The sequence below is a fragment of the Ovis aries genome, chromosome 25 (genome assembly GCF_016772045.2).
Source record: "Ovis aries strain OAR_USU_Benz2616 breed Rambouillet chromosome 25, ARS-UI_Ramb_v3.0, whole genome shotgun sequence".
In the NCBI taxonomy this organism is placed as follows: Eukaryota; Metazoa; Chordata; class Mammalia; order Artiodactyla; family Bovidae; genus Ovis; species Ovis aries.
The window spans coordinates 27,198,650-27,212,094 of NC_056078.1; the positions used below are offsets into that span (position 1 = coordinate 27,198,650).

At 52.4% G+C, this 13,445-nt stretch overlaps 1 protein-coding gene across 2 annotated transcripts in view; it reads right to left on the reverse strand.

Moving 5' to 3' along the window:
• Positions 1-78: 78 nt before the first annotated feature.
• Positions 79-13,445, reverse strand: part of PSAP (prosaposin) — a 32,879-nt gene continuing 19,512 nt past the window's right edge. Inside the window, exons 3-14 of one of the 2 annotated variants that reach the window (XM_060406597.1) lie at positions 13,054-13,128; positions 12,370-12,495; positions 11,243-11,446; positions 10,717-10,860; positions 9,543-9,599; positions 5,299-5,430; positions 3,904-3,999; positions 3,398-3,467; positions 3,155-3,312; positions 2,757-2,837; positions 2,360-2,467; positions 79-1,124 (exon numbers count right to left, since the gene is read on the reverse strand). In XM_060406597.1, the coding sequence (XP_060262580.1) occupies positions 1,089-1,124; positions 2,360-2,467; positions 2,757-2,837; positions 3,155-3,312; positions 3,398-3,467; positions 3,904-3,999; positions 5,299-5,430; positions 9,543-9,599; positions 10,717-10,860; positions 11,243-11,446; positions 12,370-12,495; positions 13,054-13,128 (1,287 nt within the window). In that variant the 3' untranslated portion in view covers positions 79-1,088. Of the gene's footprint in view, positions 1,125-2,359; positions 2,468-2,756; positions 2,838-3,154; positions 3,313-3,397; positions 3,585-3,903; positions 4,000-5,298; positions 5,431-9,542; positions 9,600-10,716; positions 10,861-11,242; positions 11,447-12,369; positions 12,496-13,053; positions 13,129-13,445 lie in introns of both variants that reach the window. The other variant, XM_004021440.4, reaches the window with a different exon arrangement.

A 13,445-nucleotide genomic window follows, 5' to 3' on the forward strand; every position in this document is an offset into this window, starting at 1 on the left:
GGGCACTTACAGGTTCAGAGCCTCAGGAGCCCTTCAGAAGGCAAACTCTTCTGGCTGAGGTATCACACACACTCAGGCTCTGGTTGACAGACTTTATTGTTAAATCACAGAAATTTTAGTGCAAAACAAACCAAAAAATCATTAAGTTCATTTAATAGCAACCGCATGTCTTGCTCTCTCCTGGCAACCGGAAGTGGAACAGAAGATGCAGCCAAACGGGAGAGAAGAAGGCAGGGCGGCAGCCGAGGCCCCGGGACGGCACACCCAGCAGACCTTTTCTACCTGGAAGCCAGAGGCTTAGGAGCTTGTCATCCACATTTATTGACAGGTCAAAAAGAACATCTACAAGATGGGGGTCGCAGGGGAGGGGCTGTCCTGCCCAGAGCAGGGTGGACACAAGAGCAGGCAGAAGGCGTCACCAGGGGGCGCACACGCACACAAGCAGGCCCACAGGACCTCCACAAAGAGCTAGCAGGGTACATTCAGGTGAACTGGTTTTTTCCCCTCCCACCCAGAATCAGAGAACTCCAACCACCACATCCATCAGCAAAGACAAAAAAGCCGAACTGAAGGTTGACCCAGCGATAGCAAGCCCCGCCCCACCAGCTCTATTACAGTGAGAACCACATTGTTTAAAAAGCCTCATTATTCAGAGTCGCTCATCTGTCATATAAAACTGCCTTTGTTTTGCAGTCAGCAGGCCTGCAAACGGGGATGGTGACTCTACTTCTTCGTTAGAGTAGGCAGAAGCCTCAGCACCCAAAGCCCAGCTAGGAGGACGGACCACCTCTGTCCGGAGGCTCCAGCTCACGCCCCCAGCCAGAGTCCCCCCCTCTTCCGCATAACTGCACGCAGGGACAGACTCAGAAGACCTCCAGTGTATGTCGGCATCTGTCTAGCAGAGAGAAAGGGACACTGAAGCAGCGACGTCAGCATGCCACCGACAGCAATGCCACAATGAGGGAGAGAAGAGAGGGACTCAGGGAGAGGGGTCCTATTTCTATAACAAAGTCAACAGATCTGTGTTCGTTTCCCCAGACACACGAGCAGGGAAAGACGCTGCAGCTTCTCCAGGATGGAACGTGCCTCTAGTTCCACACGTGACGCTTGCAGTGCTCAACGGCCTGACAGGAGAGAGGGGACAGTTTAGTCTGCAGCTGACACACTCCACCCGCAGCCCCTTAGCACCCAGCAGGCCCGCAAAAGGGGATGGTGACTCTACTTCTTCGTTAGAGTAGGCAGAGGCCTCAGCACCCAAAGCCCAGCTAGGAGGACGGACCACCTCTGTCCGGAGGCTTCGGCTCACACCCCCAGCCAGAGGCCCCTCTCCTCTGCATAACCGCACACAGGGACAGACTCAGAAGACCGACTTCCACCTAGAAAGGGGACCCGATACCCTGGCCCAGATCAGCCGGAGGGCACCACATGCTGAAAACCCAGGTCATTATCTCCCTTAAACCCAGGCATAGTATGTGGTGGGGTTCTAAGACTCATAAGGTAAGAGTTCAGAACAGTGGGTGAACAGCGCCCCTGCAGGTAGGGCCAGGACTCCTCCCTCTGACTGCACAGAGGGCTCCAAGGCAAAACTCCTCAGCCAACAGTCAGCGCTCACACCAGCTCAGAATTGGCCCAGGTACCCAGGAGAGCAGGGGATCCTACTCCACCGCTGACTGCTGCCAAGGCAGGGGACTGGGGCAAGGGGCTTGAGGTGGGGGGGCCTCACACGCTCCCCGCCGTGGTCCAAGGTGATGCAACGCCCCCAACACTGGCTCACTGAAAGAATCCCCATGAGGAAGAGAAAGTTGTGCAAAGAAACACCAGGTAACAGAAGTTGAGACACACGTCCCCACCCAGGAAAGCAGCCCGAGTCACCCAGGAGTGGCTGCCCAGCTGGGAGCCAGCGCCCAGGGTGGGTCGAGAAGAGCTCTGCCGGGCCCTGGTGAAGAACCAGGCCAGGCTCCAGTCAGGGCAAGAGGGAGCCAAGGGACACGAGGCCTTGTGCAAGAATCCAGCAGGCCTTGTGCAATCCCTCGGGTGACCGACTTCCTATGAACCCGACCCTGTCACAAGGGAACCGAAGGCAAAAGCAAGAAAGCAGAAGCAAAGAGCACTGGAGACCATCCCCCGCCACCCATCGCTCCTCAGAGACGAGCGCGCAGGGAGCCCTCCTTTGCTGGTGACCGCACGTAAGCCTTACTGTGCCCCCATCCTAACCCCAAAGACAAAGTAGAGAGCTGAGCGCCGAGGCGCCTGCTAGAGCAGAGCCTCCCTCCCCTCGGCGCCACACGCTCCGCCGGAGCGCAGGCACGGGCCTGGCAGGCACGGGCCTGGCAGGCACGCCCACAGAGCAGTCACTCACGTTGCACAGGGCTGCCGACTCCATGTCCTGGCACCAGTAGCTCGGGCCCCAGACACACTTCTCAGTTCCCAAAAGCGGCTTGCGGGCTGCTGGGCAGGCTCCAATCTTCTATATGGTCAAGAGGAGCAGAAAGTATTAGGTCTGCTCAGATAATCCTTTTCAAAACTGAGATGATCAGCTGCTAGGAGCAACTAGAATCAGAGCTCTAATAAGCACTTTCCCAAAAAGGCAAGGCTGCTCGGTAAAGTGGTGAGACCTGGAAGCCTGGTTCTCTCACATACTGTCCCCAGACTCTGCCTCCAGCCCCAGATCTGAGAGGAACCCTTCCAGGGTCCACACAGCACTCCCCTGCCAGGTGGCACTGCCCAGGAAACTACCAGCCTAGCACACGACTTACCAAGCACACGAAGGAAGGGTCCATCACCTCCACCAGGATTTCTATCAGCACCGGCTCATACTCCGTCACAAACTGGTCACACTGTTAGGGAAACGGCAGTGGGTCTGGGTGAGTGTAAGCAGAGCGTGGGCAGGCGAGGGGCACTCGACAGGCTCTTCTGCCACAACTCCTGGCCCTGCCAGCCTCCCTGCCCAGGTGAACTACCGACCCACACCTGCTCATTTTCCTCCCGGTGGCTCCACTGGAGCCAACAGAGCACCTTTAAGAAAACCTCAGTGGACTCCATGCCAGAGGCAGAAATGGCAAAACTTCACCCAGAGGTACAGTCAGTGAGCGCTCAGCTCCTACACTCCCCCAGCAGGTGCTGACGTTTGGGCTGAAAGCAGCCCACGGCGTACCTGCTTCCGGTACTGGTCCGGCAGGAAGCTGCAGCCTTTCTCGAGGGCAGCCAGGATCTGCTCCTTGGTGCTGTTCTTCTCCAGGTTGCGGTCCAAATAGCCCACGAGCTTCTTGCACACCTCGCAGAAGCCACCGTCCTTCCTCGGCATCACGCGGACTACACGAGAGAGCCCAGGCTCAGAGCCGGCGAGGCCCCGCCTCACCCAGGAGGGCTGGCCAGCCCCACCCGCCCCGGGGCTCACCCGTCGCGGCCGGCAGCCCCTGGCTGGAGCAGAGGTGCAGCATGCTGCACACCAGCTCAGGGCTCGCCTCCTGCAGTAGGATCGACAAGATGGCACTGCCGTAGGTGTCCACCACCTCCTGGCACTGCTCAGCTAAGGACGTGGGCAGCTTCGAGCACACTTTGTCCAAAGCGTGAATTATCTCTTCCTGAAACACGAGAGAGGCTCAGTGAAAAGATGGGAGGCTGTATGGGGGTGAAGAGACTCAAAATGCTGATGGGACCAGGAAACCTGCCAACAAGCAAAGTGCTGTTTTCTCCCTCGAAGGTCAGAGCTCAGAGCAGGGAGGTGCCGCCTCCAGCCCTAGCCCAGAGGGACCTGCTGGTGGGGAGTGGGTGTTCCGACCTCCCGGCTGGTGCCCCTCACCCGCCAAGGCCAAGCCCACGGGCCCTCCCACGAGGCCGTTCTGGCTCCAGGGCCAGGAGAAGCTGTCCCTCTGCCACGGCAGACGCCCCAGATCCACGTACCTCAGTCCTGTTGTTGTCAATCAGCTTGACCACCTCCTTCACCACATACTCGCACACCTCACAGTAAATGTCAGCCTTTGCGGGGGCTGGGTCCTTCTGTTAAAAGGGCAGGAGAAGAACACTGCCACCCAGAGCCTCGCCTCACCCCCTGGTCCTGCTCCTCTAAAAGGGGGCCGCAGCCAGGAAGCGCTAGCGTCACCCAGAAGCCACTTTCTGCTGCTTTCCAAACAAGGTGTGGCTTCCTCCTCGTGTCTGAGCCCTGGGCCCTGCTGTTCCTGTACAGTGGGAAACCCGGCCCTTTCCCTCATGCTCCACCTCCCGCCCAAAACTAGGAAGAGAAGCAGGAACTGTCCCCCAACCCTAGAGCGCTGTCCATTCAACATCTGTTTGGTTCCAGTCACCTCATCATTCAGCATTCATTCTGGGGAGATGAACGAGGCAGTAGGAACAGAGGATCCACTATTTTACTATTTTAAACCCATCTGAGATCGTCTCTTGACTTTCAAGTCTCAGCACCTGAGATTGCTTTTCTAGAGCCGATCTTTGATAAAACAGTGTTGAACAGACCTTTCTACGACAACCTTCTCTAGTTGTACCATCCAGTACAGCAGCCACTGGCCATGTGTGTCTACTGAGCACCTGAAATGTGGCCAGCGTAACCATGGAGGCGGAAGGGCAGTCAGACGCCTCACCCGTGGGTGGTCCACGCAGGGCATACGTATGCTGAGAAGCTTGCAGGAGGAGACAAGACCACCAACGGTCAAGCGACACTGACACGGAAAGTTCCAGAACAAGAAGTGCACACACGTGCCGTGTGGTGAGACACACCGTGTGCACACACGCCTGGGTGCTCCTTGAACACAAGGATGATTCTGTTCACTGCTGACGGACTACTGTAGGCCTCAATCTCTAAAACACTGCCTCGCCCATAAGAAGGGCTGAACAGAAGTCAGTTATGGAAGGAAGGAGATCTTCACCAAGTGGAGGATGCTAAGGAAATAACACAACAGAAGCAGCAACACCCAGAGAAGCTCCTGCACCGACCCCGAGAGTGTTCTGGGAACGTCGAGCTGGGACCCCAGCTACAGCGTGGGGAAGGATGTGGGAGCGGCCACAGAAAGCACATCAGAAAGGTCTGGCTGGAGCCAGGCCTGCAAAGTGGCCTCGAATGGTGTGTTAAAAACGCAGACTTGATCCCATGAGCACCAGGGAGTGTAACTCGGGGAAGAAACATATGGCAATGAGGGTGCTGCATGAGTTTAGGGGAGTGCTGTGAACTAATGGTCTCAAACTCAAGTAACCTTAGAAACCGAGCGGGGAACCACAGGCGTGTGTGCCGTGCTGGGCATGACCACATGGGGTGGCCGGGCACCATAAACCAGCGGCACCAGGTACCTTGATGGGCTCCACCAGCTCCAGGGCAGGGATGACGTTCTCCGAGACCACCTCAGCAGGGACCAGGGTCTTCATGGGCATCTCCTTCACCTCGTCACAGAAGCCGACCAGCACACAGATCTCCTTGGGTTGCTGAAAAGAGCACAGAAGCAGCTGTTAAGAAGCAGGCACGCGTTCCCCACACACACTGTTCCACGCTTTACACACAAAGGTCAGGGTACCAGAGGAACATCATAGACCCAGTGTCAAAGCTTGGTCAGACAAAGACTCATATTAAATCTAAGGGGCTTGTGCAGATACAGATGTACCAAGGAGGCCATGCAAAGCTTTAGAGGGAGATCAGCAACCAATGTCGCTCCAGCCAGGGAGCACCCAGGGAAGCACGACCTCTGGCACATTTCACTGGCAAGCGAATCCTCTCCAAGGCCACCTGGTCTCTTCTAGAACCTGTTTTCCCATTGAGCTGGCATGCTCTCAGGAGGACGTAAGCTATATGTTCTTTTTGGAGGAAGAACCAGCATGCCCATGACTTAACAAAGCCCCAAGTGTTACAAATAAAACCATACCAGATCTTTCAGTGGCAGGACCGTTAAAAATGATGCATTAAGGGGAAACACTGACTTTTTATAAAATCAGTCTGTTCATAATGGCACACACACAGCACACACCAAAGTCCAGTCTCCCCAAGTGATGAAGCTGTTCAAGTCAGAAGATGCACAGATTGATCCCCTTCCCCTCCAGTCACCAAACCACAGAGAACTAGAGTTTGGACAACACCTTAACCATTTCCCTATGAAGGTGGCCAGGAGCAAGTAAAGTATACGTGCTGGGTATACTTTGTAAACACATGCGCTCAGCACCTTGCTCTGGCCTGATGGCGTCTTCCTCCCACCACCAAACCATAAAGCAGCGAGAAGAGGATTACAGAAACAAGCCCTGTTAATGGGAGACAGCGAGCCCACTGCCATGGCTCATGGTATCCTATCTCTGACAGGCTTTAAGAATGGGGGGAAAAAAAATCAGAAAAGGGCTGGAGACAGAGCAAGCTTTTTAGAAAAAAGACCAAGATCAGGAGGTGTGGCTGCTTTGTCTCTGACCAGTTTTGCTATACTAACTCCTCAAGGAGGTCTAGGTGAAAATTCAGCTATTTCAACCAAGGTGTTCTCCTATTAGACTTCACAATACCTTTGAAAATCTTGGAATTCTGGAACTAGATGAGGGCAGTGCTCAGTACAACCCTGAAAGGGCACTGGTTCAGTAAGTCCAGTCGGGGGGCTCGGTCCCCAGGTTTTGCCACCAGTGGCCTTGCTCTCGAGCTATCTCATGTGGCTCCAGAACCCAAAGGACCCCATCACCCGGAGGGGCAGAAGCTATAATCAAGAGATTGTTTCCAATTCTCTGGATCCGACAGACAGGGGAACAGTCTGCTCACTATTTGCAAATGACTCACTCATGCAGCAGAAGCATTTCCGGGCTGATGAAAAACACGACTGTGACATGCAATGCTCCCCCGAGGCCTGACAGAAACAAGGTGTCCCACTGGAGTCAGGCCTGCACTGCAGAAAGCAGGGGCCAGAGGCCAGCCACGGTTCCCCACCCACGGGTGGCCTGCACGTGGCCGGCTACTCCCTCATCTGACCAGGGCATAAGGCTCTGCAGGCTTCATTTTCTGGTCCCCCTGCAGGGGAAACAAAACCCCTGACCCCTCCAGTGCTGAATCACACAGGAGAGATGGAGACTCTCCCCCTGCAAGCTGATGTATTAACAGAGAGAGGGAGCCTACCTGTCACAATCATCCCTTGTATCTGTCAGAGCTGATTACACCATACAAAAAAGATGAGCGAAATAACTACAAGCAGCAGCAAACCACTACTACAAGCAAATTCCCATCACATACCTGATCCTGCTGTTGAACAAAAAACAAACAGGAAATCGGAGATGAAAATAAGAGAAAGGAAAGGACACAACAGTTAAGAAAAAATTAAAACAATAATCAAGTAGTTAACTAGGTGTAAAAACGTCTGTCACCAGCAGTTTAGGGGAAATGCCCTTTCAGGCATCTTCTCAACAACCTATCTTGCTCCTACTACTGCCTGCACATGGGGGCCTGAAAGCTGCTCTCCCTTCGAGTCAGACCACACTGTCCAGCCTGTCTGTGCACCGTCCCCTTGTCCCTGACACCGAATCAGAACCCTGAGCAGCAAGTCCCCGGAAAGCACCAGTTATGAAGGGCTCTCCTCGCTCAGAAGCCAAGCCCACCTCACCTGCAAGGCCCTCGCAGCTGGGAACAAGACATAGGGCTGCTCAAATAAGAGCACCGTCTTAGAACATCAAATACACCCAGAGAGGTCACAGAGCCCTGGCCCAGGTCTCAGGGCAGACTGCCCCCAGGCAGCCAAATGCCAGCCTAGAAGGCTGGTCTGACAATGCAGGCATGCCTCAGTTTGTTGAGCTTCACAGATCACACAAATTGAAGGTTTGGGGCAACCCCGCTTCAAGCAAGTCTACTGACCCCCCTGTTACACCTGCTCACTGCATGTCTGTGTCATATTTTGGTAATTCCTGCAGCATTTCAACTTTTTTATCTTACTAGTTAGTCAAGGTGATCTGTGTGATCAATAATCTTTAATGTTACTACTATGACTCACCAAAGGCTTCAATGATAGTATTTTTTAGCAATAAAGTATTCTTATTTAAGGTATATACATTGTTTCTTACTTCAGAGTATGGTACAAACCTAACTTTCATATTAAATTTCAAATGACATTTTTTTGAAAGCCAAAATTATTCGTTTGACTCACTCTATTGTGATATGATTCACTGCACTGCAGTGGTCTAAAGCTAAACCTGTGGCATCTTCGAGGCAAGCCTGTGAACCAAGAGCCTTGCCCTTTATTCAGCAATTCCAGTCTCACTTACCATTTACCTATCTTGAGGGAAAAAAAACAGGGATGAGCATGTCTATCTCTTTGGCTCTCTATGTTCATCATACTTTTTATCCTAAGAGCAAACCTGAAAATAATCTCAACACCAGCCATAAGGAATTTTATCTATACAATGGAATATTATGCAGCCGTTTAACAATTGTACATGCAGAATATCTAACGACCAAGACAAGTTTAGACAAAAATGCAAAAATATGGGTAATTATCCCTATTTCCAAGTATGTCTATGTAGCATGAGTTTTAAAAATAATAAAAATATTGTTAGCTATGACGAAGCACTTAACTAGATGTCACATCAAAGGCTTATTTTTTCCGGCTTTAGCAGCACGTCTTTGTGTGCAAAAGCCTTTTGCCTTTAAACTATTTTTACAACAAGGCAGGGTGTGAGTAATATTTCCACAAAAATTCTTTTGTGCCTGATGGAATCCCTGAGTGGTCAGATCAGACCAGAAAGTAACTCACTTAGGCTTTACAGGCCCTAAGTTCTTAACTGCTCAACCCTACTATTTTAGTGCAAATATGGGCATTACTATATTCTAATAAAACTACTGGGCCATAGCTTTCTGATCCCTGGTTAGAGAAGAAACTTGAGAACTGTAGGCCAATCTCAACGCAGTTAGGAAGTTAGCATGACAGAGAGAAATGCGGTATTGAATACAACCCACCCCTCACCCGCTGCAGATCAGATCCTAGGAGGCCAGGGCATCTTCCCTGTGTGAGGATGCCTTCAGACCACCCTGCTCTGTACCATTCCCTGCATGGAGCTAGCTGGCTTCCCTCCACGCGATGGATGTTTTCTGCCTCTAATAGTGGAGGACCACCCCCAACCACGTGGACGTATCAGAAGCAAGGGCAGCGGTTACCGGCTCAAGCAGCAGCCACAGCCGACACTGCTGCAGAGCGAGGACCAACCATGGGAGGCGGATTCTCCTCGCTGAGAACTCAGGCTACAACAGAGCAATCCTCAGGCTGGCCGAGCTACAGAGCAGACTATTCCCATGGGTCCCAGAATGAAAGCCAGATACCAGAAATCTCATGGCCGGCTCACGACACAGAGGCAGACAAACTGCCAGGAAGCCATCGTGGCAGTCCCGAGGGTCAGGCTGCTTCCGCCTTTCTCCAGCCCGGGGAACGCGAGGGGGCGGTACTCAACTGCAGGTGCTCAAAGAGGGCTCCTTTTGGTTTAATTCAGTACTCAAAGGTAAAAAAGGGAAAATAAACTGCACAATTTTCAAAATCCTAGAAATCACCACCTGAGACAAAGAGAAACACCAACAAGGAGCTTCCCCCAGCACCTACCATATGCATCACCATTTGGACAGCAATTTCCGAATACTGGTTGATGTAGTTCTTGCACTGGGGAGACAGGAACAGACGTTTAGTGAAACACTGCTACAGCAATACACCAACACCCCAGCCTTTCCGACAGTGTCAATATGCAAATATCAAGGCAAGTTTCCAAGAGCAGAATCCTATCAATGTCTGTTCTGGACAGCCTCAATAAGACAAAAAATGCCACAGTGTTTTGAAAATGTTTTCCAAAGGCCCTTAGAGATGAGGTCCTCCAATCTCCTTTTATGGCCCTTGCTTTCCCCAAGATCACACAGCAACTACTCAGGGGCAATTTAGGCTAAGTGTGAGATACACTGATCAATTTGAGATTACTTCCCAAATTTATTTAACACATTCTTAGGATTATAAAGTTTAAATCTAGTATAATCCAGTTAAGTTATAATGATGTTCATAAATACCTAGGTATTTCTTGCAGACCCTCTGGTCATGACTGTGAAGTGTCTATAAGTGTGAAAACGGAGGGTGATATAACAGCCCTCAGAGAGGTTAGCCTGGGGAAGCCAACTGACATAGCAAATACACAAAGACTCTTCAATGAGGCTAAGAGAGTCCCAGGTTTTAGTGGACAGAAAGGGACCTCTGGCTTCCAGAGCTCCACCTAGAAAGGTGGCTTTAGAACCCAGACCCGGGAGCCCAGGTCTAACAGAGGTTTAGTTTCCCAGTTGCCGGGCATTAAACAGCATTTGGTTTTAGATGTCAATCTCCTGAATGTGGTTAATGTGAGCAGGGTCCAAGAAATAAAACCTTTGTGGAGCTAACAGAATTTCTGAGTCCACAGGACCAACATCCTCCAGAGTTAAAGAAGGGGTGCCGGGCGAGCCTCCTGCCAGCCAGGGGCCTGAGCTTCCCGTAGGGAACCGCCCTGCTGGTGGCAGGGACAGCAGTTAAAATTATGAACATACGACAGCCCAACCTTTCAAACCAGGGTTCCACGTGGTTCTATTCTTGTTCCTCACACACGCGGCAACTGAGAGAAAAGAAGAAAACTCTCTTCCTCGGGGCCCTTAGGTGGAACCTGAAGTGGTAACCCGGAAGTGAGCTCTCCTGGCTGCCCCACTCCTGTCTCCAGAGCCCAGCTCCCTGGCCCAGAACATCCTGCGATGCAGGAGGCAAGGCTCACCATGTCAGACATGCCGGGCCCCAGGCGGTCACATTCCTCCTTGGCGTGGTCCACCAAGGCCTCGACAAAGGTGGAGTTGGTCCTCAGAGCTTCCTGGACGTCGGTTACCATCTGAATGCAGTCTTGGCAGACGTTCCCGTTAGCCTAGACAGACGGGTGGTTAGGCTATACACCCTCCTCGAACAGCTCAGGGTATTCAGACTCCTACATGCTCATACTATAGTACCAGCAGCGAGTCCCTGAACAGTTCCTGATATGCTTTTATAGGTGCTAAAGAGACTGAAGTTTAAAATCACATGGGCATTTATTACAGTGAAACTTAACAGGAAAGGGGGCGGGTGAAACATCCCAGTTCTTCAGAATCTCCGTGGCTCAACCATTTGAAAGGTGGCTGGTGTGACTGTGGAGTCAGGTGGAGGAATGAGGCCTCAGTTTCAGAACTGTACACACTGCCCCTTCTGTGTCTCAGCTCTGGTTCCACCCCACCCCCAAACAGGGCCTTGGGCAGCCTGGCCCGTCGCCTCACCTTCTTGGGCTGGGGCTTGCTGTGGGAGCCGTCCTGAGGGTACAGGAGGAGGGGAATGTTGGCCATGAAGGGAGCCACCACCTCCGCCATATCCAGCTCTGGGATCTGATTGGACTCGAGCTGTTTCTGGTGATTCACCTCCGCCAGGTGCTTCTGAAGAGACTCGCAGAGGTTGAGAGCGGAGCACACCTCCCCGGGATGGCTCTGGGGGGAAAGAGGCCCAAATGGAAACCCTTGCCCCAGAAGCAAACAGGCCACCTGGAGCCTCAGAATTATCCCTTTCCTTATCTCCTGGCTTGACTCACGTGCCCGTGCCCAGCTCACAGGCACCTCAAACTAAACCACTCAACCCTCCGCAGCTCCATTTTAACAAATGGTTCTACCACCATCCTCCCAGAGGCACAGGCCACAAACCTGGAAGGCATGACTAACTCTTCCGTTGCCTGCAGTCTCATCCGCCAGCAAGCCTAGTCCGTTTATCTTCTAAGACAATGTGCAGCTCTCCGCCTCCCCTACCCGCCTCCCATCTCATACCTGACCGTCCTGCCAGCTTCCCCTCTTGCAGCTCCCCACTGGTGGGACCCAGACCAACCCCTCTGAACAAGGATCCTGCCGCTTTGCCCATGAACCCCTCCCCAGGCTCCCCACTGCACTGGCAATGCTGGAACATGGCCCGAGGTCTTGTGGTGACCCCCGCCCAGGACACCCCTGCCCCACTAGAGGTTTTTAGTCTTTCCAAATTCACAAACTTGGCTCCTTGTTCCTTGCTGAAAACCCAACCTATGACGTCTGGTTTATGCATAACAGATACTTAACTGAAAGTCGAGCATCCTTATGGCTGACGTAAGTTATCAAATCAACACCTGTAACTGCTACACCAGTTTAGATTCCCTCAATAATTCTATGAGTTCCCATATTTCCTATACTCCCCCCACCCCAACCCCTGAACATTACAAGCTGAGCGGCCTGCTGTGCCGAAGCCATTCTGGATGTTAAACCTGTAGAAAAGACCTGCTGACAAAATCCCAATTATCAATGAACTCTCCATCGTGGTCATTATAATCTGATCGGGAACTTCCCCTGGCTCCAGAGGTGCCCTAAAAAAGAGGCTCTTCTCCATCACGTACCATCTGTCCTTTAATCATGTCCAGGATGACTGGGAGGTATGAGTCGACGATCTCCTTGCAGGAGGCAGACATGTTCGGCTTAGGGAGCCAGTCACAGGTCCTCTCCAAGTACACGAGGATCTCTTGCTAGAGAGGACAGAGGCAAGAGTCAGACCAGAATGGACTTCTTCTCCACCAACAGACTGAACGCAAGAGGCCTCCAGCTCCAGCGGCCCTCAGGGAAAAGGACATGGGAGAGGGCCAGTGAGGAGCCGTGGCTCTGTTAGAACAACGAGGCAGAAAGCAGATGCAAGCACTATTCAAAATAGAGATGTTTGGACCTGCAGTCTCACAGGCACAGGGAACTCTGAGCAGAAATCACCAAAAATGAACCTAAAGGTTAACAGCATGTGATACAAAATCCCTGTCAACCGTGGGCATTTAATGCTGAGCTCAGGAGTCAGCAAACAAGCACACACAGCTTGTTTTTGTACAGCCTGCGGCTAAGAAAGGTTCTTACATTTCTAAAGGACCGGGGTGGGGGGATTACGTGACAGAAACAGTCTGTGGCCCATGGGACAATTATTTCCCACCTGGGCCTGGACCATTCCTAGTTGGACCCCAGAATCACAGCTCTGTGAGGAACCGATACACGGCCACACAACCGCCACTCACATACGGTCACACACACTGGTGGCGGCTCACCTCGGTGGCGTTGTCTTTCAACAGGTTACCAGCTGCAGTGATGACATCTTTGCATATGTCGCAGGGAAGGGATTTCTAAGAGGAAAGAACACAAGAGAGATCCGTATTTGTAGGACAAAACTCACATCGCTCACGGGTGAAAATCACCGCGGCCTTCTTTCTCATTCCATCTAGCCAGGGCCACCTCTGACACACCGGCACGGGCCAGTCCCCAACCTAGGTGAGAAGCATTGGACACCGCAGGGGAGGATCAGTGTGGCCGATCACTACTCCGTGCTCCTGCGGGAAGTACAGAGTGCCCCCCACCCCTCGGCACCTCGCTCAGTGCACCTGGAGCCAGCCACATTTCATATACCTGCTCACAGCAGGTCTGTGAGGAAACTGAGGCTCGA